This window comes from Diachasmimorpha longicaudata, chromosome 16 (assembly GCF_034640455.1).
Source record: "Diachasmimorpha longicaudata isolate KC_UGA_2023 chromosome 16, iyDiaLong2, whole genome shotgun sequence".
In the NCBI taxonomy this organism is placed as follows: domain Eukaryota; kingdom Metazoa; phylum Arthropoda; class Insecta; order Hymenoptera; family Braconidae; genus Diachasmimorpha; species Diachasmimorpha longicaudata.
This window is the reverse complement of record NC_087240.1, coordinates 4531241-4554310: the sequence shown is the minus strand read 5'-3', so window position 1 is coordinate 4554310 and position 23070 is coordinate 4531241. Positions and strand designations below refer to the sequence as shown.

Below are 23070 nucleotides of genomic sequence, written 5' to 3'. Positions count from 1 at the left end.
CCCGAAATTATTGAAGAAATTAATCACTCGGCGATTCACTGTTCTCCCTGTCCCTCACTGTCCCATTGAATTTATCTGATTTCCTTGTTCAACGTCACTACAATACACCGAGTGACAGAAAATCACTTCTACGGTGCTAAGCAAATACGACACTGGAGACTGGGTCAACGGTCAGAGTAGAATAAGTTTAAACACGTTTAAAGCAAAGTGCCTGTGTCAATATTTCCTCAAAGCCATTAAACTAGAAACTGAAGTTTCACCCTGAAATGTTTAACTTCAGCGCTGGTTCATAGTTCCAAAATTTTGAAGATTAAAATATTGAATTTGAATTGATAGGGACCACTTTGACACATCGTATCCGGTTGTAAAATCAATCAATGAATAATGAACCGAGGAATGGATGCGGTGCAAATTCCTTGTCCAACACTGACAACCAGCAAAATTGTTCCATTTCGAAATGGGAAATTGGAATTATGTTGCCTAATTGCCTTATTTTTATTGATAAATGTATTGACGATCACATCGTCTCACATTAGGAAGTGATAAATCCACGTGCCCCTGGAATTAGAAAGGTCATGCTGTGCTCAACAAAGACGTTACGCCGATCTTCCCCCTCCCTCAAGATTGTCAACATCTAGACTTGTCCACAGAGTATTTAAGACCCACTATTCATGTGCATCATCCTCCTTCCAGTAGTCGAAGGTTCAAGCGACCGGGACAGCCGCTCTGCCGGACAGTGATCACGTGAAAGTCTGTTTGTACGGAACGAAAATAATTACACTGCAGTTCTACTCCTCAGAAGGCACTAAAACTTTCACTGAGATGTTTGGAAAAACGGCTATTCTATTTACAACTGTCCTGTGTTTTGTGACTTTTGGAGAGTCAACGGATGTTCTCAAGTGCAAAAATGGTGAGTTTAATATTTTTTTGGTGCGGAAATTAATATCCCCCAATACTATATTTCCCCCAATGCTAAAAGTTCACAACGGTATATTTGTTTATGTCGATTACGTCCACCATTTTCTCAGAAAATTGCAAAGAAATAAAAAGTGGACCGAGAATAAGTTCTTAAGTGCTTTTTGACTGCCAAAAATTTTGTTTTATGCCTGTAATGTTTATAAACAGACCAAAAACTTTCCTCTGCACATCAAAAACATTTTTCAACCCATCCAATTTAGAATATTCGCCTTTGTCTATTTTTGTGCTGGTTCATTTTTCCCAGAATCCAATGTTATGGTCCATAAAAACTTACCGCATGACAAAACGCATGAGTTTCTATCGATAATAATCATAATCATTATGTCATTTGTTTTAACGATAAAGTCATCGGATTCCTAACTTCTGATAACACGGGTTAGATAATCCAAATAGTGACTGGAATTCGGACTCCATGTGGGAAGGGCCCTGAACGTCTGGTTCAGTGATAAAGGGCCCCTGGGCCGAGTCTTGCTTATCAGGACTGGGCCTCTTTGAGGGCACCTTCATGGGAGAGATATTAGCCATCGGGAAAATTGTGTTGCTGAAGAATTTTCAAAAAGAGCTTAAATATCTACCAAAATTGTTTTTTACTCTCACTTAATTGAAATGTCTTGTCAATGAAAATCGACTGAATGACGACCTGAAACTGCCACCGCTGGTAATTCCTGAGTCATTACTTGCAATTACCGACCTCGGCATCCCACCGGCTCTTATTTTGCACGTAAATTGCCCATGGAGGCACGTTAATTACCATACATCGTTATGGAACCATGGGCAAAGTGAATCAGGGAGAAGGAAAATATAGAAACTGAGTGGCTGTCTTGATAGTAGCAAACTCGCGTGTATTGCATGACGGTTTTGTTTAGGGTTAATATGGTTGAATTATTGTTGTAGAAAGAATTCCCCAGGTACGTGTTAAAGAATTCTAGCGGATTACAAAGCTCGGGTTTATTAAACTAGTGAATAGCTGGAATGTTTTACATTCTTTTCTTCTTTATTTTCATTGGAGCGAATGGCATTCGTCTTAAATTAAATTAAGAAAGATTTATCAAATTTGACAAACTAAACCAACTGCACTGGTGGATTAAAAATCCTGTTCCGCTCTTTGGGACTTAATAAATCGAGTTTCTGAAAGTATAAATAGCTGACAGTCTCAAGATCGAATAGAGAGACAGCCACCAACAAGTTCAAGGTGATCCACTCCATTATCTCTATGATAAATCGTATCAATTGAGTCTGAAAGTCACCAGTCCAGTTGTATTTTATTTGTCAGATTTTTTTTACTATGAATAATTAAGTCTGTGTTCCTTCCCTTGAGAAAATATGTTAATCACTATTCGCGGTTTAATGAAGTAGAGAGCAGATAGAGAAATAAGTCTAGTGCTCCTCCAACAGATGAGATTCAGATATTAACTGCACTGAAGGAAATATAATTTTTCCATTTATATTTGTTTTGGACAAACAAATGCCCGAAATTTTCATTGGAAAATCCGCTTTAAATTCTTGTAAGAAGAATATTTTTCATTTGCAAAATTATATTTTTCTCTCTATGTACGAAAAGTCAGAACTTCGATCGTTAAATGAACTCATAATTCTGCGTTAACTCATTGTCTTGCGAATAAACAGTTGTATTCGTATGTAAATGTTTGTAGAGAAGCGTAATCCACGTAAAATCATAGTTCAACATCAAGAATGGAGTAAAATCCTTGGGAATATGAAATTACAAGTGGAAACATCTCTGTGAAAAAAATTAGTTACGCAATTGATCAAGGAGACAGGATGGATAATAGTTGTCACTAGTGTTATTAGCGTGTAATAATCTTTAAGGGGAAATGGAACGCCTGCGAAATTGCTTTATCGTCTGGTGAAAAATGATAATTCCGAGGGAAATCCGAATTTTAAACGACAGAGGAATTCGGTTTTTCTTCGCGTATAGTCTGGCGAGGAGTTCAGTCCCTAGGGACATTAATAGACTCTCTCAGTTGACGTTTCTGTGACTCTCAATCTTATCTTGGCAATTCATTTTTTTATTTTCTAGGTGGAAGCTTCGATACTATCAAGTCCATCGTAATAACAAAATGCGAACAGCCACCATGCCTATTAAAGCGTGGGACTAGGGTGGAACTGGTTCAACAATTTGTTCCCGAGAAAAATGTTGAAAAACTTACCACATCTGTCCATGCAACACTATTGGGAGTACCTCTGCCATTCGTTGGAGTCGATGGCACTGACGCATGCCCAAATATTTTCGATGCCGATGGAAAACCTGGATGTCCACTCAAAGCAGGCACCCAGTATTATTATAAAAATGGATTTCCTGTTCTTAATTTTTACCCCACGGTAAGACTCATTTTCTCGAAATCAATTTCCGTGAAGATTGACCTCAGGAAATTGCCATACCTATATTAACAGACAAAAACAATTCAATTATGACTCACGTTATCGTCAGGTGATGTTAGTGATAGGATTTGTCCAGATCTCTGGTTCGTACAAATACCGATTTTTTGACAAAATTTTTAAAAACAACTACACCGAGATAATTACATTTACCAGCAATAATTGCACTTGTCTAGTATCAAGCTATCTACTCGTTACAGCATCGTTATTAAGTTTTGTCATTTGAATGGAGCGTGAATTTGTTTGTGTCGTTTCAATAATCAGTGCACTAGCAGTTCACCAGGAAGTACCGATATATGCAGTAATGGTATTGTCTGGAAACTCACGCGATCACGATGCGCGTGTTGTGTCAGAATGAATGCATTAAGTAGAATGTACCACTGAAGTATAGATTCACTACGAGTTACGTTTTCAGTATTTCATACCGATAATTGCCTCATTAGTTATGACTCATTACTGAGTGGAATAATGGAACGTCACCCTTGATACTGATAATTACTGTCAATTGAATTTAATTTGCATTAAAAAAATATCATTCCGTGTGATAAACTAAATTTTAATCTTAATCTCACAAAAATATTTGGACTTTAAATGCTCCCGCGCTTGTTCACTTTGTTTATATTGTATTTAAAAATTTCAATTGTTTATTTACAGACGTGATTATTAATTATTTTTACTTTAATTGCAGGTCGACCTGGTCGTTGCCTGGGCACTGCTGGAAAACAATGTGCCACTCACGTGTTTCGAAATTCCAGCAAAAATCATTCGTTAAAAATACCATTTAATTTTTCCTGTCGTTCTAAGGACGATTATATTCATAAATTAAGTAATAAAAGTCTCTTTTTACTTTCGATTTATGAATCAGTCTTGAATTTTTTTTTTAAATCTCCCTGACAAGATTTATTCCGACAAGTGGCGTCATCTCGCAGCAAAACCCCTGGGGTCACCCTTTTATTTCATAAGACTTATTTATGAGGATTTGTTTATCAATGTGACAAGAAACAACAGAAGGTACGATGATCGTGAGATAATTTCACGATTTTTCAGGTTTGCTAGATTACAAAACCAGATTTTATGAAAGGTGAGACTTTTTAGGATCTTTAGAGAAATTGCAGTTCATTATTTTTTATGCAAAAGCTTAAAACATACTATGATTAATGAATATATATATAATATACATATTTACCTATTAATATACATAGGTGAAATGCATATCCCCATATACATATTAATAAAAAATTAAAAATCTCATTTCAACAGAATTTCAGAACAAATTTAGCTTTCACTTTTCCACAACTGTTATCCATCAAAGTACGAAAGTCTCTAAATTAATTGCTTATTCTCTTCATAATTATTAAATGGTCTATATGACAGCTCCGTCAACAGAGAAATATCTCCACAATTCACGTGAAAGTAATCATCAGAATGAGAAAATAAATTGAAAATTTATCAAGTTAAGAGAGGAACACGAAAGAGCACTACAATTAATTCCTATTCGGAGCGATAATCCTCTTATTATTAATGAAATCTAATTGAAAGCTCGCTGTATTCATTTTCACTCGAAATATATCTATCAATGTCGTCTATTCACCGAGATTCTTAACTAATCCACACCAGCAGCTGATTATCTCCCAATAATAATAACAATAATACCTTTATTGCTCTATGGGATAAATTATTGTACCTTATGAGACCCAAAAACTGCAATTTATCCGAAAAACACGAGGTTAGAATTGTGGTTCATCAATTCCAACGACAAAAAATTTTTTGCAAAAAAAAAATCACAATTTTCGTCGCAACATTATCCGATATAATATTATCACTCTGTGTGTAATATTTCACGAATCGAGATACGTACATTTAGACACTACTCCCGTTCCTTCCTTTGTTTTGTTCCCGAAGACTCCAGTGTCGTCGCGCCAGTGTTTACCTTCCCGCGTATGATATTCATTGTTCGAGGACAGGAATTTATCGATTTGAGTTCGTAGAACTGAATCACTCGAATCCAAATGAGTTTCACTGGTTTAATAAATTAATTTTATGGACTCACGATCACCCGTAAAAAGCCGATAAGACGAATAATTAATTTCTGACGCGACATCGCCAACAGTCCACTCGCGGGGGGTCCACCATACTGGTCACGTGACCGACTGAATGATCTAATTAGAGACTAAATAACGCGTTAAAAGCCAAGTTAAAATAAAGTCAAAATTGTAATGCGCAGTTATGGTGTTCACACCTTGAACATTGGCTTTCATAAAAATAAAAACGCCATGCTGGTTGTAATTGGAGAAATTACGCAGTCCAAAGGGTCACGTGACCATCTCGATGGCGACCATTAAACAATAATAATAATTTTTGGAGGAAAGGAGGCGTCGGATAATCCCGGGATTCGTAATAAATTAAATATTATCAGTACAAGGTGTACATTACCGGCATTACGTTCCGCAGAAAGGGACTAGAGGGTTCGAGGGTGCGCGATTGTCGCCGCGTCGGTTGCCCTGTTTCGTCGTCAGTGTGCCGTCCGACGCCGGCCGTGGATCACGCGTACTGTTGAGTCGCTCTCCCGCGTCGGTAATACACGTATTAAAATTCCCCGGAGCGGAGAACTCCATTAAATTTCGCATAATTAAAAATAATAAGAGAAAATCCCAGCCTCAAATAAATAGCACAAAGAATATAAAAATCTCGGAGATGAAAAAGGTAAATTACGGTGTAAAAAATTCGTAATTAAAGACAAAAAACATTACGTGTTCCAGTTTCAGTGGGAGAATTTAATCAGTAAGAAATTGATGCGTAATTGGACACTGACTGACTCAAGTAGTTCTCCCTTTGTTTCGGCGTCGCGTGCCTGTTCGCTCAGATTCCGGGAAAATTGTTTTCGTGAGAGGTCGAAGTGACGAGTGATCGGTGAAAATCAGTGTATCGCGTTGTGAATAATAAATAGATGTGATAGGGTATCATCTTTCATCTCTCCAGTGGCCAACTGCTTCCGACGTGAACAAAAGTATCGGCTGAAGAAGAAGGAAGGACAAAGAATATAATAAAAAAGCTGTTGTCGCAGGCGGTGCACTCGTTATGGCGGTAACAGCTCCTTCCTGCGATGGATAGCCCACAGACAGGGATGATTTTGTCACAGTGGTTGTGTCACCTCAGTCTTCAGTGATTGCTGGTGGTGGTGGTTGGGTAAGATGCTGGAGACATTGTCCTTTATTCTTCTGAATGCGAATATTGAATTGCCACGGAAATTTATGGGAATTGGACTGTTGAAGTTTGGTGTCATGTCGTGTGGTATTTGTCAATAGGTTTAATTAACAATTGAACAGTTGGGTAGTGGTCTTCACAGATTCAGTTGTGTGCTTCGGACTTGGGCAGTCTAGGCTTCAGTGATTGCTGGTGGTGGTGGTGATTGGTGATGATGCTGGAGACATTGTCCTTGATGTTTCTGAATGTGAGTACTAAATATGGACGAAAGTTGATGATAATTGGACTGTTGAAGTATCGTATCATGGCGGCTCGAATGTAAATGTCGTGTGGGATTTGACAATAGGTTAGTGAATAAACAATTAAAGAATTGGGTGGGGATTTTCGAAGATTAAATTTTGTGCTTCGGACTTGGCGGCCCTAGACCTCAGTGTTTGCTGGTGGTAGTGATTGGTGATGATGCTGGAGACATTGTTCTTGATCTTTCTGAGTGTAAGCACCGAATTTAGACGGAAGTTAATGATAATTGGACGGTTGAAGATTCGGGTAATGTCGACTCGAATGTAAATATCGTGTGGGACTTGTGGAATTTGACAATAGGTCAATTGATTAATGATTAAAATATGTTAAGGGGTTTTTATAGATTAAATTTGGTGTAGGTAGTTCACGCTGGTAGTAGTGTTTCTGGTGATTGAGTGCGATTAATCAGATCTGCTGATGGAGGACAAAATTAATATCTGAGATTGTAGCCAGTTGATTGAAGCATGTGGATTACGTGAAGTAAGTGTTGATTCATCGCAGACGAGTGATTTTATAAAAGAAATTAGTGAAAAATGTGGAGTGTTGTGATTGTCATCGGGATGATGAACTTGGCTGCCTATGCTGCCATTGGGATAACACCGAGGGAAACTATTGGTGAGTCAAGTTATCACCAGAGTTTTGCATGATTTTTTTTACGCAGAATATAGTTTTTTTTGTGATTTTTATCACAAAATTTGGGGATAAATTTTCAAAGATTGGAGATACGTCTTTGAAAAACGGTGACACGGCTCGGAAAATTAGTCATGATTATCCTGAAATTCAAAAGTTTTTTTCTGAAGATATTTGAGAAATTACGTACGTTTAATCGCCCTTCTGATCACCGAAGAGGCGAAATAGAATTAAAGATCGACTTTGATAATATATAAGTATACGTGTCGAGGCTCTGGTGCGTGTCCTCTCCCTTGTTAATTCATCACTCATGGGTGAAAAACAAACGGGAAAATGTGTCAGAAAAAATCAAACATTTTCTGTGGAGATATTATTTGAATTGCAAACAAATATTACTGGCACAGATACATGTGCGTTTGAAAAAAATTTTTTGTGAAAAAAAATACAGAAGGATTGGACGGATTTTACATGTCGTACTGTCTTTGCAAATATTTGGGTTGAATGAAAAAATATGGTAAAATCTATGCGAAAACCAGAAATCATTATATTTGAGACAAGGGGGAGCCAAAAAACGTGATTTCTCCATTAAAATATATTTCGAAAGATAATTATTGAATTCAGATATTTATTAATCACATTGATTGAGGGAAATAGTTATTATTCAGTTCGTCGTTAGAATATTGCGAATTATCTTCTTCAAGAGGTTGTTTTCACCACCAATGTTGATCTATATTCAGCCGAATCAAATAATGACGATCATTAATTTCCCCAAGTATCCAATGCCATTACCACTGCACTAGTTCAATCGTCTCCTGGTAGGACGTCATAAAAATTCATGACCAATCGCAATCGCAATTGCAAGGTACCTCGCGACCGAACTAGAAGTCTTAATGACAAACTGGAGATAAAAAATCGTGAAGCCACATAGAAGTGTTCGTTCTTCGTTACAATGGGTAGAAAAAAAAATTGGGCCAGTACTGCGCCACAACAATTCGTTCTACATTGATAACGTAGGAGGAAAATCAATAAAAAAAAATTGGAGAATTCGTCAGGAAATTCTTTCGGGAGTCTATATAAGTTGTGGGGGATTTTCATTGAATTTTGATTTTGATTTTGCTATTTTAATGGAAAAAAATCCTCAAAAATATTTAAAATATTCTCTATAAAATTGGAAAATCGTAATAAATCCTGATAAATTCACTAGGATTATCCAGTAAATTTTTTTCACACGTTTTCAATAGTTCAGATCTCCCCTTATCCAGGAATTAAATGATCCGAACAAAACCAACAGCAATGAAATCGATCAATCCGTGAAACTGATTGGATCTCATATAACTATTCGTTTACTTATCCAGTTTGGAGTTAAAGCCTAGCATGATACAGTGTGTGGTAAATGTGTTTATTGATCGATTCACTGAAACTTCGTTGGCATCGTTCATCATTCAGTGACTCGAGACCTAGGCTTCCAAGCACTGTCTATTTTTCATGATGAATATTAAATTTACTCATCATTCTTCATCCATTAACTCAACTGTGAGAAAACTTTTGACGTTCAAAAGAGAATTCTCTGTTTCTGATCGAATTTTCTACCTTAAAAGTTTGAACATCCGATTCTGTTACATCATCTGGACTCAGCCAGATGTATTATCTGTAATATTAGATTTAATCTTTACAAAGTTTTCAATTTATCACGTTAAGTAGGCGAGAATGAAAATAGACTGAAATACTCTTGTGGTATTAACAAATATTTGAGTCAGTCAGTTGTAAGCTGAAGGGGGTAGGTACCATAATCGTTAATGAGCTTGTCCAATAGTAGCATACATTAGGAAAATGTAAAGGGTCAGTTGTATTGGGTATAACATAGTTTCGAGAGAATGACCAGCTCGTAACAAGGGATGCAGCCATCCTCAAGTGGAGTTGGGGAAAAGTTGGGTGGAGTGAACGAGCCAGTATGCAGTAGCTTTTACTTCTGGGGGAGTGCAACGAGGCTGAAGAACAGTGTCCAGTTGAGGTAGTAGGAGGAGGGTTAGTGGAGGAACTGAAGAGGCTCTTCAGATCTATGAATGTTCGTGTATCTCCACTGATAATTTCAGGGGAAGAACATGGGGAGTTATGGTGCTTTTGTCGTTGAAGAATTTTTGATGAATTGATGGGGTATTTGGTCTTTTTGTCTGTTTGTAGTAGTGGTGATTTCTATTGGTACATCAGCAGATTTTTTTTGTTGCTAGTTCAAATCCTAATCTGGATTTCTATTTTGAAATAATGATAGATGCAATTGAGCTGGGGGGAAGAGGGAGGTAATTTATACTAGCGTTTATTTCTGGTGGGGACGAAGATGAAGATCAATGTTTATTGGAATTGGAAGGAAGAGGGTGGTCCAGTGGACGTGGAGGACACACAGAAGATCTATGAATTTTCGTAGGTGACTCCTGATGATTTGGGAGAAGACACAATTGTAATATGGTTTTTGTCTTGAAAGAATTGTTGATGAATTGATGAAATGATGTTTAATCATATCAGGAAGTTCTTCCATATTTAAATCTCATTCTCCTTTTTTAATTTGATGTGATTAACATCAATTGAATTTGTTGAAATTGGGTAGAGTGAGTAGAGTCCAAGGCTTGGTGGATGTGGAGGAGTGAGCCATCAGATCTATCAAAGTTTATCGATGTCTACTGATGATGCTACAGGAGGAACACTTGGGGTTCTGGTGCTTCTATCTACGAATAATTTCTGATGAATTGATAGTGTAGTTTCTGGTTTCTTTCGTCTGTTTGTATTACATTTATGGTAATGGTCCCGGACATATCAGTAACTTCTTGCTTAGTATCATTGTCTCAGATCTAACTCGGTTTTTTTTATTTTGAAGAGATGATAGCATCAGTTCAGTTGGGGTTAGCTGGGTAGAATGAGTAGTGTAATATATATCAGCTTGTCTTTCTGATGGTTACAACGAGGCTCAAGGATAGTGTTTAGTGGAATTACAAGGAGAAAAGTTGGAGGATGGGAAAGAGAGGGTCTTCAGATCTATGAATACTCGTAGATGTCCGCTTATGATACGAGAGCTTGAATATTTTGAATTCCAGTGCTTTCTACTATTCGTTTTCAAATAATTTTTTTTTTGTTATTTTACATTGCTTTGGTTTTTATCTTGAACAAATTTTTGATGAATTGATGGAGTGGATTTTTCACTCTACCTTTTTTGCTGAATTGTAAATGGATGGATTTGCTGGGTATATTGCGGAAATGGTGCACTATAACAAAGTCATTTGATGACGCATCTGCAGAAGTGTTTAGACATTTTTTTAGTATAATTCCTTTTCATGAGCTTGATGGCTCACTTCAGTTTGATAACAGGGTCCGTTGCGGTGGAGAATATTGGCCAGAGTGGAGTCAGGCTTTCGTATAGTAGCTTTTAGTACTAGTGAACAATAACCAAACTACAGAGTAATGTCTAGAGGAATTACCAGGGAGGGATTAGTGCAAAGTACGTTGGTCCTAAAATCGTTTTTAGTGACATGGGATAGTCTGTTGTCTGTGTTGTCAGTGATAAATTATCCTCAAAATTAAAAAGTAAGTCGATTTTCTAAATGAGTGAATACATCTAATTAGTAAAATTATTTTAAAAAATCGGAATGTACTTTTTTTTTTTAGGAAGTTTAACTGGTTACGTGGGGCTTCGATATTGTGTATCGACCCTCAACACATTATTCCCATCTTGTTAAGAATTTATTAATTTCCTGTTGGGCTCTTCAGGGTGGGCAGTAAAATTTACCCTCTGAGATTGAGATAATGTAAGAGCTTTTTGCAGTACTGGTTCGACCTTTTTAAAATTATAATGAGGTGTTTAGGGAGTTTATTATTATCCAAAGGAAGTGGGGTAATTGTTCAAATTTACATTCTGGGGAGTTAATGGTACATTAACCAGGTGTTTTTAGAAATGACTAATTATGAAAATAATTTTTATTCTACCGTTGCCTTCGTGGCTACAGAAAATTTTCAATATCATTCGATGACTCTTGATAAAGTTCCTAACTATTAGACAGTGCTCACTGAATTAATTAATCGTTGATTCAACAATAACTGTAGTCCAGGAAATAATGAAGGGATATGTTTTTTTTTTTCACAACTTTGTTACATGAACAAATTGTACGCCTCGATGGCTCGTCTTTGCCTCTAAGAGTTTAACGAACCGATTCTCTATCGTGGTTTTCTCTTGGTCCTCCTTATTCTCTCTAGAATAGTCAGCTCTTCTCTGAGATTTGTGCGCATTTCCACTCCACTTTCTGTCTATATTACGATTCAGTTCTAGTCTCCAATGCTTATTTCGATCTCCATGAGGGCTTGTTTCGGTGCCTCATTTTGTGGAGGCCAGAGAGAATATCGATAGGCGATTAATCGAGGGAGATATTGTCATAAATATATTTTTGTAGTTTTTCATCAATTCACTTGAATGGTTTTAATTAACTGCAGTAGGAGTGGTGGGTTGAATAAATAAATGGGAAAATTTAATTTTCGAATAATACAGCAATTATTAAACGAACAATTCACGTGGAATTTTTAATTTAATTTAATTATAATAATGGAACTGGCTTTACATTTTTTGGTTCTTCATCTTGCAAATTACTGCATGTAAATTTGGATTAATTTTCGATTATTTAGTTCTTCATTTGAAACTGAATTTGTGTTTGTGAAATTTTTATCTCATTTTTTAAATAAAATATTTCGTGGAAACCATTGAAGTCTTGATACTTCTAGCAATCGTATGAATACACATTTCCCAGGGATTTAAACTCCTTTGAGTGCAATACTTTTTTTGTTAATTTTTATTGCAATACGAATTCATAACGCACCACAACAGCCAGTTGCTATTTGCTATAACTGGGAGTTTCAAAACGTATTATGGAATAGATATTACCATCAGTCTCGTGGGTCCACTCAATCACAAGTTTTCCTCTATTTGCGTATGAATGAGGTATACGTACATTACGTGCATTTTATTTAGTATTTGCTTGTGGCTGAGATAAAAATGAATGAATGAATGAAATGAGGGAACGAATTAACAAAGAGCTTCTACGATTTTGCGGACGTATGCAATTTAATTCCGGATTTTGTTTTTCTTTCGCTTTGAAGAGGGGAATGGAATACAAATTTGAAGTTTCCGGAAATTGGTTTTTAAAAGGACTAAAAAAAAATTTTAAACATTGAAAAAAAAATGATTCTCTAGATTTTTAAAAATAAATTAAAGACGATTCTCGATTTCTCAAATAATTTTTCTTGAAACTCAATTCGATCACGAAAAATCCTCTAGTTTCGATGCATAAAAATCACGGGTAAAAGTTCATCAATCAACACTGTTATTCAGTGATTAAAACCAAAGTAATAAAAAAGTTTAAAAAATATAGCACCCTCTTCACGCGAAGTTTAGTGTTCCTCTTATGGAAAATTCTACCGAGTTTAACCGATCAATACAAACTTTACGAAAAGCCTTTTGGGGTCGACCTCGTCAGACGTAGATAAGGTTTATTGTCATGCTTTTTGTGATAACAATCCCCTTTGTGGATGGTCCACTCCCTTAAAGTAGAACGTGGAAGGGGATAATAATCGTTTGCGAACATACACTGATAGAAAGGATTAATTATGATTAACAAAAGGATTTGGTTGGCTTTGGATCTATTCCATTAAAAAAAATATTCATTTGTTAATAGCTAACCAAAGTATATGTAACTCCATTTTTTCAAGTCAAAGGTGACTTATCTCGTTTTATTTAATGGTAAAGATAATTCTAAATTTATGATATCATGTTTGGTTTCACTCTTAACCACATTTTTGGCTGTTGGGAACGATCTTAAACGAATAAACCCGACACTTATCAAAATTTTGCACAAAGTCTGAATGGATTGTATCCTCAAAACATACGGTAGCCCCACCATCATCCAATTGTCCAGAAGGTAGTGAATACAAGGGGGAACTCAAACTAGAAATCGTCCTTCTGCCAGACTGGAATATCCGTCTACATTACGCTGCATAATTCATGGCTACGATGTCATAGGCGCACTAGGTGTATAATGGCAGTGGACATCCGGACTCTCGTCCATTGTTCTGAATACAGCTGTGAGTGGGAAGTGTCGTGCGAGTGACTATATCCCCACAAATCCACGAATACGGAATTCGTAATTTAAGTGCAAGTGGTAAAGTAATTTACACAGGAAAATAAAAATTTTTGCTCCAAATAGATCGATTGCTCGATTTATTTGAAATTCGGGAACTGAATCCGCCTTTTTTTTATGATGGCCAGATCACTTGGGGGGCCAGGGTCATCTATCGAAATTTTAGACAATTCGAGAGCTTTGGAGGACATTCCAGGTATCGGAAATGTCTGATAAAATTCAGGAGGAATATGGGAAGTCATTTTCTGCCAAAAATTTCTTGCTTTTTCATTCTAAATTTGTTTGTAAATCAATTACGAATTAGTGGGGGGGATGTGAAGGGTCGTGATGGGGTTGTGACGAAGGGGATTGTCAAATCCGTCAGTGGAAAGTACAGGTGGAGGAGGAAAGGGTGTTGGATATGGGGTAATTTGCATCGCACGATGAAAGCTCAGTCGGACATCGCCGGAAGGTCAATTTCTATGGATCGAGGGGTGGATGGGGGGGGGCGGTATTCCGTTCAGTTTGAAATTACATCTCATAGAGGAACAATCGCAAAATAACGTACGCCAAAAATCAACAAGAATTAACGGAAATTCTCAATAAGCTGTATTTTGGGTTTTGACGCCAGATTTGACGTTGACATATTTCCCTGAAAACGATACAAAGTTTTCATTATTTTTTCGCTAGTCCAGAAAATTCAGAAAGTACATAATTTCATGTTATCAACCTTTTGATAAAAATATTTATTCTAGATATATCGTAAGCTGCAGGAATTCATGTAGAGAACATAATTTTTTATTCTGAGAAAGTTAAACAATGCTGCTGGAACAGGGAAAAGCTCATCCTATTTAGAAGATTTTTTTTCCCTTCGTCTGAGAACGATATTATTTATCAGGAGATTTAGCGATTTTGTAAATTGATAAGAGAATAGTGTCCTCTATCCGGTAAACTATCGTTGTCAAAAATAGCTTTTTCCCACCGTGTGTCCCTGTGACTTCATTAATTCAATTTTGAGCTTTGCTGGGAGGAGAAAATTGGATTATCTAAGGGAACACCGACAATTCACCAATTACAGTTTGTAGATAGGGACTTGATTAAACACAAATTCATACGTGATCAATGGTGAATGGCGGTCCACCTATTTTAGACTAAACCATCATTTAGACCATCGATCATGGTGTGAAGTCAGTTGATATTCCAAATGATTCGATTATCGTCACATGAACTTCAATTTATTTATTGTATGATGGAGGATACCAGTCTTGATATCAGTCTCAACGAATAAGACTATAATTGTCTTCACTATTTTTCCTTCATATTGATCGAATATGTCAATGCAAAACCGTTTATAGAAATCTATTAATACATAATCAGATTGTATGAATGAGATCCTGTGGATGTCTCCCACTACATCAACTGCTCATAACCCACAAATCTATCTTTACATTCCTGAGTTATTTTCATTTATTCATCATCACCAATGCATTCAACTCCCAATGTTGATAATGAAATGTAACCATCAAATTACTGTGTAAATTATTACAACAGCAAGGGAGATATCCTCTTGATGCTTAATTGTTGAAGAAAGTGTAAACATTCCACTGCAACATGAAGATGCTCTGAGATAAACACTGATATTTTCCCTCGTACACTATTCCCTTCTTCAGCTACATAATTATGCAGTCTTGATCAAGAGTCATGTACTTTTACATGTGCATTGGTGAATAAGGAGGGAGAAGGGGGAGATTTTCATAAAGATATCCTGAGATACGGTAGTTGTAATGGCGTCTGCACCTGCTTCGTCGTTTTGGCTTGGTAGATTTTCACCGTCTACAGCAAATCCTGGATTAAGTCAAACCAGTCCACCCTGGAAGTCCCTCACCTCCACCCCTTCATCTATCCCCACTCGGTCTTTATGTCTGTCCTTTTTGCGTAATTAACGGCCGGTATCAATTCTCATCCCCTCAACTTCTCTTATTTCCTCTCCTTTCATTCTTTCAACATTAATCAAACCTTCTGGAAGACTGGGTCACTACGATCAATATTGGAAAAAAAAAAAAGAAAAAACATGAGAAGCTTTTGGTTAATCATTCTTCAATTTAATTTGATATCTGGATAATTGAGATTTAGGGAACTGATATTTCATGGGATTTTAGGAACTTCATTATTTGATGGATAAACCATCAGTAATTAATCAAACTATGTTGATGGAGAACAGGCAATTAGGTGGATTATTTATGGCAGCAATACGTCACTGCGGTTAACCGGGTGGTGGAGGTGGTGGAGGGTGAGGAGGGGAGGAAGGGGGGGGGGAGAGAGGTGGACTGATAGTGAACTCAAATGCCTCGTTCAACCCTTCCATCTCTACCATCCCTTGGAATCCCATAACCCAGCTGGGGAATATCTTCAATCATCCTTCTCGGGAATCTTATTTGAGTTGTATCATATCTGAAAGTTTTAACTAGTTCACGGATTTGTCGAGATCAAGTGGAGGGAGAAGTGGTGAGTTAGTGATACGTATCCGCAAATATCAAACTTTATGAGTTTCATTCTTACTGAAGAGTTTCACGATGCATTTAAAAGTATCAGTTAACGAGAATAAATTTTGTTAGTTTGATTGATGGGAATTTGATCATTGAATTTTTAATAATTGAGTGGTATTTTCAGAGAGGAGAAAATAACACTTGAATATTTTCATTCAGCTGTTCATCAGCTTTGATAACAATTCATTAATAATTTCACGTATCGGGTGTTCATTCGTTGGATAAATGGCGGTGGAGGATTCACATTTTACTGAATTATTCGTCAGTAATTCGGTGGAGAGTGATGTTGAATGCGATTTTAGGGGATTTGTTGGCAGTTGTCAATGACTTGAATTACTGATCCAGTACATTTCTATATTTATATTGTTCGTATTCTTGATTTTCTAATTTTTCAATTATTCGATTTGTTGGGTTCATCGAGGTGTAACTTTCTCGTGTCTTCGTAAGTCGAACCCTCAAGAGTCATCCTCCATCTAACTCGATTAATTATCCACCTCGAGCCCTTTTCTCATCAGTAAATTTGCTCTTTACAAAGTTAACTGTACGATAAGTTACCTTAATATTTATTTATTTTTTATTCATCGTATGTTCACCCTATTTTATCCTTTTTCATCAGCATATTCGGCATACTCGAGACATATATTTATCAACGTCACCGTCGACGGCTTACGTGTTTCGGTTTTCCAATGTTTCTCACAAACTTTTTGACTCCCAGCCCTATTCCACTCGTTTTCATGAATACGAAAAGATTTACTTAAAAAAGTGATTTAAAAAATAAATAAATAAAACTACAACTAGAGATGCCTTCAATCTCAAAAAGAATTTCGTACATTCAGAATTCATCAGGAACTGCACTTCCTGCCCTGAATATGATACAATTCACATCATTTTCAGATAGATTCCAACTGTATCCCTGTGTTTGAATAAACAAAAAAGTGAAAAAAAGAAAATAACAGGAAGAAAAAAATTTGTAGCATTCATCGAGTATCTGATACACCGGACATGCACTGTAATCTGAGTTGGGGGTGAGTGGTGGGGGGGGGGGGATGTCCGGAATAGTTGGGGTAGGCTGTATACAGTCAGTCGATTTTTTTTTTTTCTCTCTTTCGGGGTGAAACTCTCCTGGGGGCTGAACGAATGAAGGCCTCCGAAATCCGGCTGGCAGATATTGCCAGCGGAAGCCTCGGGGGCTTGATTCATGTTTAAAGAGGGGGAGGGGGGCCATCCTCGGCCGCAAGCACACGCCTCAACGCGTCTCGGAGCGTTATACTTTCCAAAATAAACATAGGGAGGGGTTGGGGAGAGCGTTAGCCACTTTCCTGGGCGTACAAAGGAGATTTTAGGTGGGAGGGAGAGTTCACCATGTGAACAGTCGCTATTAGGTTTTTTTTTTCCAGGGGATTAATAAATATTTGAGGGGTGTTTGAGGTTAGCCGGATTTTAACAGGGATAATCTTGATTGTTACTGGTTTTTTAGTGAATATCTGGTTAATTTGTTGGGGAGAGGTGAAATTTTTTCGACATTTACATTTTTCTTCAAAAATTTCTCCCTCGAGCTGACGCAGATTTTTTTTTCTTTTTAAAAAACGTAATTTTTTTTTTCCCTCTGCTCTTATACGTAGTCACTTGCTCTATAACAGTGGCATCATTGGAATAAAAATGCTATAAGTGTTTTTTTTTTCTCTTCATAATGTAAATAGCCCTTCCATTGCTACAGTTGCATACACTCAACCTCCATTATTACCTCGGGTATTTTGTTCTCGTAAGCTGAAATCTTCACAAAAAAAGTCGTTATTGAAGTATCTGACCCCGACAAGCTTCTTAACCAGAAAAGTCACCCTCAGATTGCCACTCTGGTTATTCATTTGCTATACAACCTTACCCCGTTTTGGTGCACTTGTTTTTATTTCCTTTTTTTTTTTTATTCTTGTAAGAAAACTGGTGGTTGAGGGGATGGCTCGGTTGTGAATGGAAACTGTAAGAGCAACTTTAATAATGAAAGACACAAAAAGGATGTTCTTAGTGGTAACTTTTTAAAATGATGAGGGACTTGAGTGGTGGAACTGCTAAAAGGGCGAAGATCTGCATTAATGAGTGGATGAGATAAACATCTTAGTTTCATTGATTAAAAAATCCGGTAATTATGTGAGAAGTATGGGGATACGATCGCGCGGGCCTTACTTAATTAATTAATTTTATTTGTTCATTTATTTCGTGAGGAATTGAACTTAAATGATACGGAAAAATTTTTTTTTTAATTGAGATATAGTTTTTAATCCCCTAATGGCAAAAAAAAATTGTCATCAATTTTCAATGGACTGAGTTCAGTCCATCTGTAATGGAAGGGGCCAATAAATCGTAGCCCATAATCGATTTTAATAATTATCGACAAAATAATTCACATCAAAACTAGACTCAGTGATATCGTTTCTGAAGTAACGAGCCACCCCACCCCCCACCCTGCCCTTCGCCATTCCTTATCTCGGAGAACCAATCGTCCCGTTAACGGAAGTCCGTAAAAGGTTCATAAAACGGTTGGATATGGCCGTCAGTAGTTGGCGCACGGCTATAACGTAATCGGGTCTTCCAAATAGACGTCATAAAATATGTACGTTGGCGAGAGAAAATGAACGAAAAAAAAAAAAAAAAAAAAAAGCTCCATCCGCGGGCTTTACGAGCCTCCCGCGTTTTGTACAGCTTCGTAAGCCCATATGGCTGTGACTCGGTCAAACGTAGCGAGAAAGTTGGCGTGAAACAGGCGGAAAAAGAGAATTGAGTGAAGGGGGTTATAAAACAATTGTTGGAGGGGAAATAAGGGACTCTCTGTGGTGATAAGGGCCCTGAAGTATATCGTTCTACGAAATAAACTCGAGGAGCCGATTTACCCAACAATTTGCGACGTTAGTGACGATGACACTGACGTCTATTAAGAAAGTAATTTATTTTGAAATTCTGAGTAATTTTTTTTTTTGGAGAGAACTAGTGATGGCAAATACAAATTGAAATAGAGTGACGAGATACAATTTTTTTTACTGTCAACAATTTCGCAGAGACAGGAAATTATTAACAGTTTAAAATTCATCACTAATGACACCCTCTTTCAAAAATGAAAATTTTCTTTCTCAGTTACTTTAAAGAGTGATGATGGCTATTCACAGTGCAATGGCCTGAAAAAAATTGTTTTTCTATCATCATGACCAAGTGTGTAAACTCAGTATAACTTTAGTTGGAACGTAAAAGTTATTCAGTTGCTACACGCAATGTGACCCTAAAAATCATAGTCAACGTAAAAAATTGATAGCTCGTCCCTCATTCAGTATTGAGGGATGAAATTGATTGGAATGGATTAGACATTAATGCCATCGTCCTGTACCCTCAAATGAGAATGAGTATGACTTTCTTATCGTACAATACCTTTTGATTGACTGCCATTTTTTTTTTATAGTTCATAAACAACTCGATGTAGATGAAAAATTCATTAGGGCTCGTCCTCGAATAGTCTTCCAAGGTGCTTTTGGAATATTTATGGTGGGGTTTAGGAGAGTCTGAATAACTAGGGTTGGATGTGTCAATAAAAAACTGAATTCATTAGATATTTAAAGTATCTAGATATGGAAAACATGAAAAAGTTAAAAAACAAAACGGAATTTTCATCCACTGGAATTTTTCCTATTTCATAAATTTGGATTTTAATTTTTTTAATCATCATATTAGTAACAACATCTGCTGAAAATCGTAAAACATCTCAATATTCATAGTCAACAAGAATATTATGTTCCACTCGGTGACTTCATGCTCACTGTTATGAAATAATTGTTAAACAAATGAAAATGCAGATTACACGGTGGCACAATATCATTAGAACACCGTAATGTTCCAGTGGATAATTACAAATTCCCATTCCGCCCCTCACAAAGCGTTTTACCCTGAAATACTCGTGGCTTTTAATTTGCCCCCCAAAAATTTCAGTGGTGTTGGTATATATTTTACTGCAGCCAATCCACCACTCTCTCTCTCTCCCATTTCTCTTTCCTCTCGTTTAACCTCATATGTCCGTTAATGGCAGGCATTGACCATCAGTGGCTGCATTGTTGTCACTTTTATCCACGATTCGGGGAAAAATTTGATGTTGAAATCTGTCCAACTCCAATTGAGTCATGTTATAGACACACGAGTGAAGTGAAAATATACAGGAAATATTTGAAAATTCGAGAATTGCGGAGGGATTTTATTCATTTTTATCAGGGATAACGAATTTCGGGAGAAATCGAATATACATTGACTAGTAAGTCAATTAACCGTCGATTCAAATATTCATTAAAAAATTATGTTCAATTTTTCTTCATTACAATTTTTACAAAATTAATTTTTATCTCATATTAGGGGCCTACACCTCCTATTTCCTCCTATCACTACCCCATCCCCTCCTCCTGGAGGGGGCCAGCCCCTCCTCCTTGCTGCAATTTTCTCTCACACTCGTTCCCCTCGTTAACCCCCAGGGGGCCTTCCCCCTTCCTCTTACAAACCGTTCGTTATTTTTTTCCCCCCCGACAAAATGAATTTGGCATTAAGGGGGATGATGTTCACATTCGAATGGAATATGTGAATACCTCACAATCTCTGACCTCTTCCTGATTCTCCGGATCCCTTGAAATCCCATTGTTTCACCACAAACTAATTTCTTCAACTTTTTCATCAGTCTGTAGCATTTGTGATAGCCCCAAGATGCGAAAGATAACTTTCGACGAGTGACTCATAAAAACAACAGATACAAAAGCTCCTGTACTCGAGATGTATGGTATGCTATGGTCAGTCGTAAAGCGTATCTCGTTTCCACTCCTCCACTTTGGTATTTTGAAGTTACCAGTGTACGGTGAACGTTGGAACAATAAACTTCCGGAGACAATGTTTTTAACCAATGCCTCTTGTTCTTTTGTCTGAATGAATACACCCATTGACTTATACTACTTTGAGATAACCAGGGAGAAATGGGTACATGTGGTGAGGGTTAGTGAGGTTTCAGCATAAATGAGAGAAAATTCATATCTCATATTTCAAAATGGGGTTGAAAAGGAATTCTGTGATTTTGCTCTGGGAAAGGTTAAATCACCAGAATTTTAAAAATTATATTTGACATCAGGGGAATTTTTGAATAATTAATTTAAATAGCTTTTGGAATTTTTGGAATAATTGGTTTTTCTCCGGTGATTTTTTTATTTTTTTATTTTCTATGTCAGTGGGGCAAAGTGGTTGATTGTCATTTCGTTCTCTGGAGCTCTAATTTTTATCCAAAATTTCTTTTCGTGTAGATGTATTGGTCCGTGAAATTAGATTCGATGGTACAGTATAAAGTGCAAACAAAATGGTTCCAGAACTGCGATTTTTTTTTTCAAAATCGAGGTAAAAATTATTTCAATTGATGAATTGCTTAATCATTATTTTCAACGAATGTTATAATTGAAATGATAATTTATTTTACACTCGAATATTCAATTACAATGGATACCAACGGTTTCTAATTTCCCAACAATTCATTAACTCTCACGCACGCATTGCATCGCCATTTTTTTTTCTTCACTGTTAGTCAGCGGTTTTATTAAGGGACGTGGTCTGCTACCGGTGCTTTCCGTTTGAATTAAAAAGGTAACTGCCTTCAGTCCCAATTCTTAGCTGCACCATCTTTGCACCAACAATGAAGGGAAATACGTGCGGCTCCTCGGTAATTGTTTCACTTGTAGCTTTTTAACTTTTTCCTGGTTAGTCAGGGTTTCGTAAACACGTGGGCAATGTACACAACCAAAAGTTGAACGAACAAAGAATGTTAATTATTTAATTATACATATATTATTGTGTATTATATACACAATTTCTTTGGTAAATACTCACTTTTCTCTTCGTGACGTAAAATATTGGTAAAATTAATAATGAGCCTTCTGTAGGGGAATATTTGGTTCCACGATCATCCACCCATTTCCGGTATCAAATATCTACACAGTTATCCACATTGGAAAAACCCTCATCTGCCCTACCTCCCTCCCACCCTCCCTATTCACCAATACAAATAATATTCCCATATCCAAAACCTCATGTATCTTCAAATCACAGTTGTAATGATCGAATCCTATAATCCCATCAAAACCAGTTACAGTTTCATCGATCATAAACAAAACCGCAGTGTATGCAACCCATCCATTTTGGGTGCATTCACATGGAACATCAGCACCACTGGCCGATGAATTTTCACCCCATCCAGAACAACCGAAACCCATCAAAGCACATCCCACCCAACCCTTTCCACCTTTCCACCACTGTCGAAGGTGTGATGTAAATCCCAATGGATCTGATGATAATTACAAATTTGCCATTTGCATCATCGTATTTGGTTAGATCAATTCCCCTTCCCTTCTATATCCCTAGTTGTCTCACCACCATCACCACCCCCTATCCCCCTATCCCCCCCCACTCCACCATGTTAAATCTGTTTCGTTAGTTACACGTACGGTAATTTCACCAGTGAGTACGTCAGTTCGGTCAAGCTATCCAAGAATAACGAGTCAGACGTACAACAAACGTCGTTGAACAAACGTTTGATACAGCGGATGGGTGGATTGAACGAATAGAGAGAGAAAGATAGATTGTGAAAGGTAAGCTACGAGGCAAAGGGACATTGGCCAGTTGTACTGGTGTAAATGCAAGCCACTGTCCGCTCCAATTAACTTTTCACCACTAATTTATGCAGTGGCTTCAGATGTACTCAGCGAGTACATCTAGAACAGTCAAATGTAGTGTCTTTTTTTTTTTTTTTAAGCTCAGAGGGACATCCTTTGAAATATTTTACCTCGTCCGATGCCAACTGCCTACCTACA

At 37.0% G+C, this 23070-nt stretch overlaps 2 protein-coding genes and 1 long non-coding RNA gene across 3 annotated transcripts in view; 2 read left to right on the top strand and 1 right to left on the bottom strand.

Moving 5' to 3' along the window:
• The first annotated feature begins 673 nt into the window (after positions 1 to 673).
• Positions 674 to 4232, top strand: LOC135170267 (ecdysteroid-regulated 16 kDa protein-like). The gene is made up of 3 exons (XM_064135948.1): positions 674 to 910; positions 3017 to 3318; positions 4064 to 4232. The coding sequence occupies exons 1-3, from the start codon at positions 823 to 825 to the stop codon at positions 4145 to 4147; spliced, it is 474 nt and encodes a 157-aa protein (XP_063992018.1). The 5' UTR covers positions 674 to 822; the 3' UTR covers positions 4148 to 4232.
• On the bottom strand, positions 3097 to 5739 carry LOC135170268 (uncharacterized). The gene is made up of 2 exons (XR_010300347.1): positions 5234 to 5739; positions 3097 to 3378 (listed from the first exon to the last, which is right to left on the bottom strand). It is a non-coding gene; the product is annotated as an uncharacterized LOC135170268 (long non-coding RNA).
• A 165-nt stretch (positions 5740 to 5904) lies between these two features.
• The window catches only part of LOC135170262 (hemicentin-1-like), a 145791-nt gene continuing 128625 nt past the window's right edge, over positions 5905 to 23070 (top strand). Inside the window, exons 1-2 of the mRNA XM_064135943.1 lie at positions 5905 to 6561; positions 7239 to 7494. Of these exons, the coding sequence (XP_063992013.1) occupies positions 7413 to 7494 (82 nt within the window). The 5' untranslated portion in view covers positions 5905 to 6561; positions 7239 to 7412. The remainder of the gene's footprint in view (positions 6562 to 7238; positions 7495 to 23070) is intronic.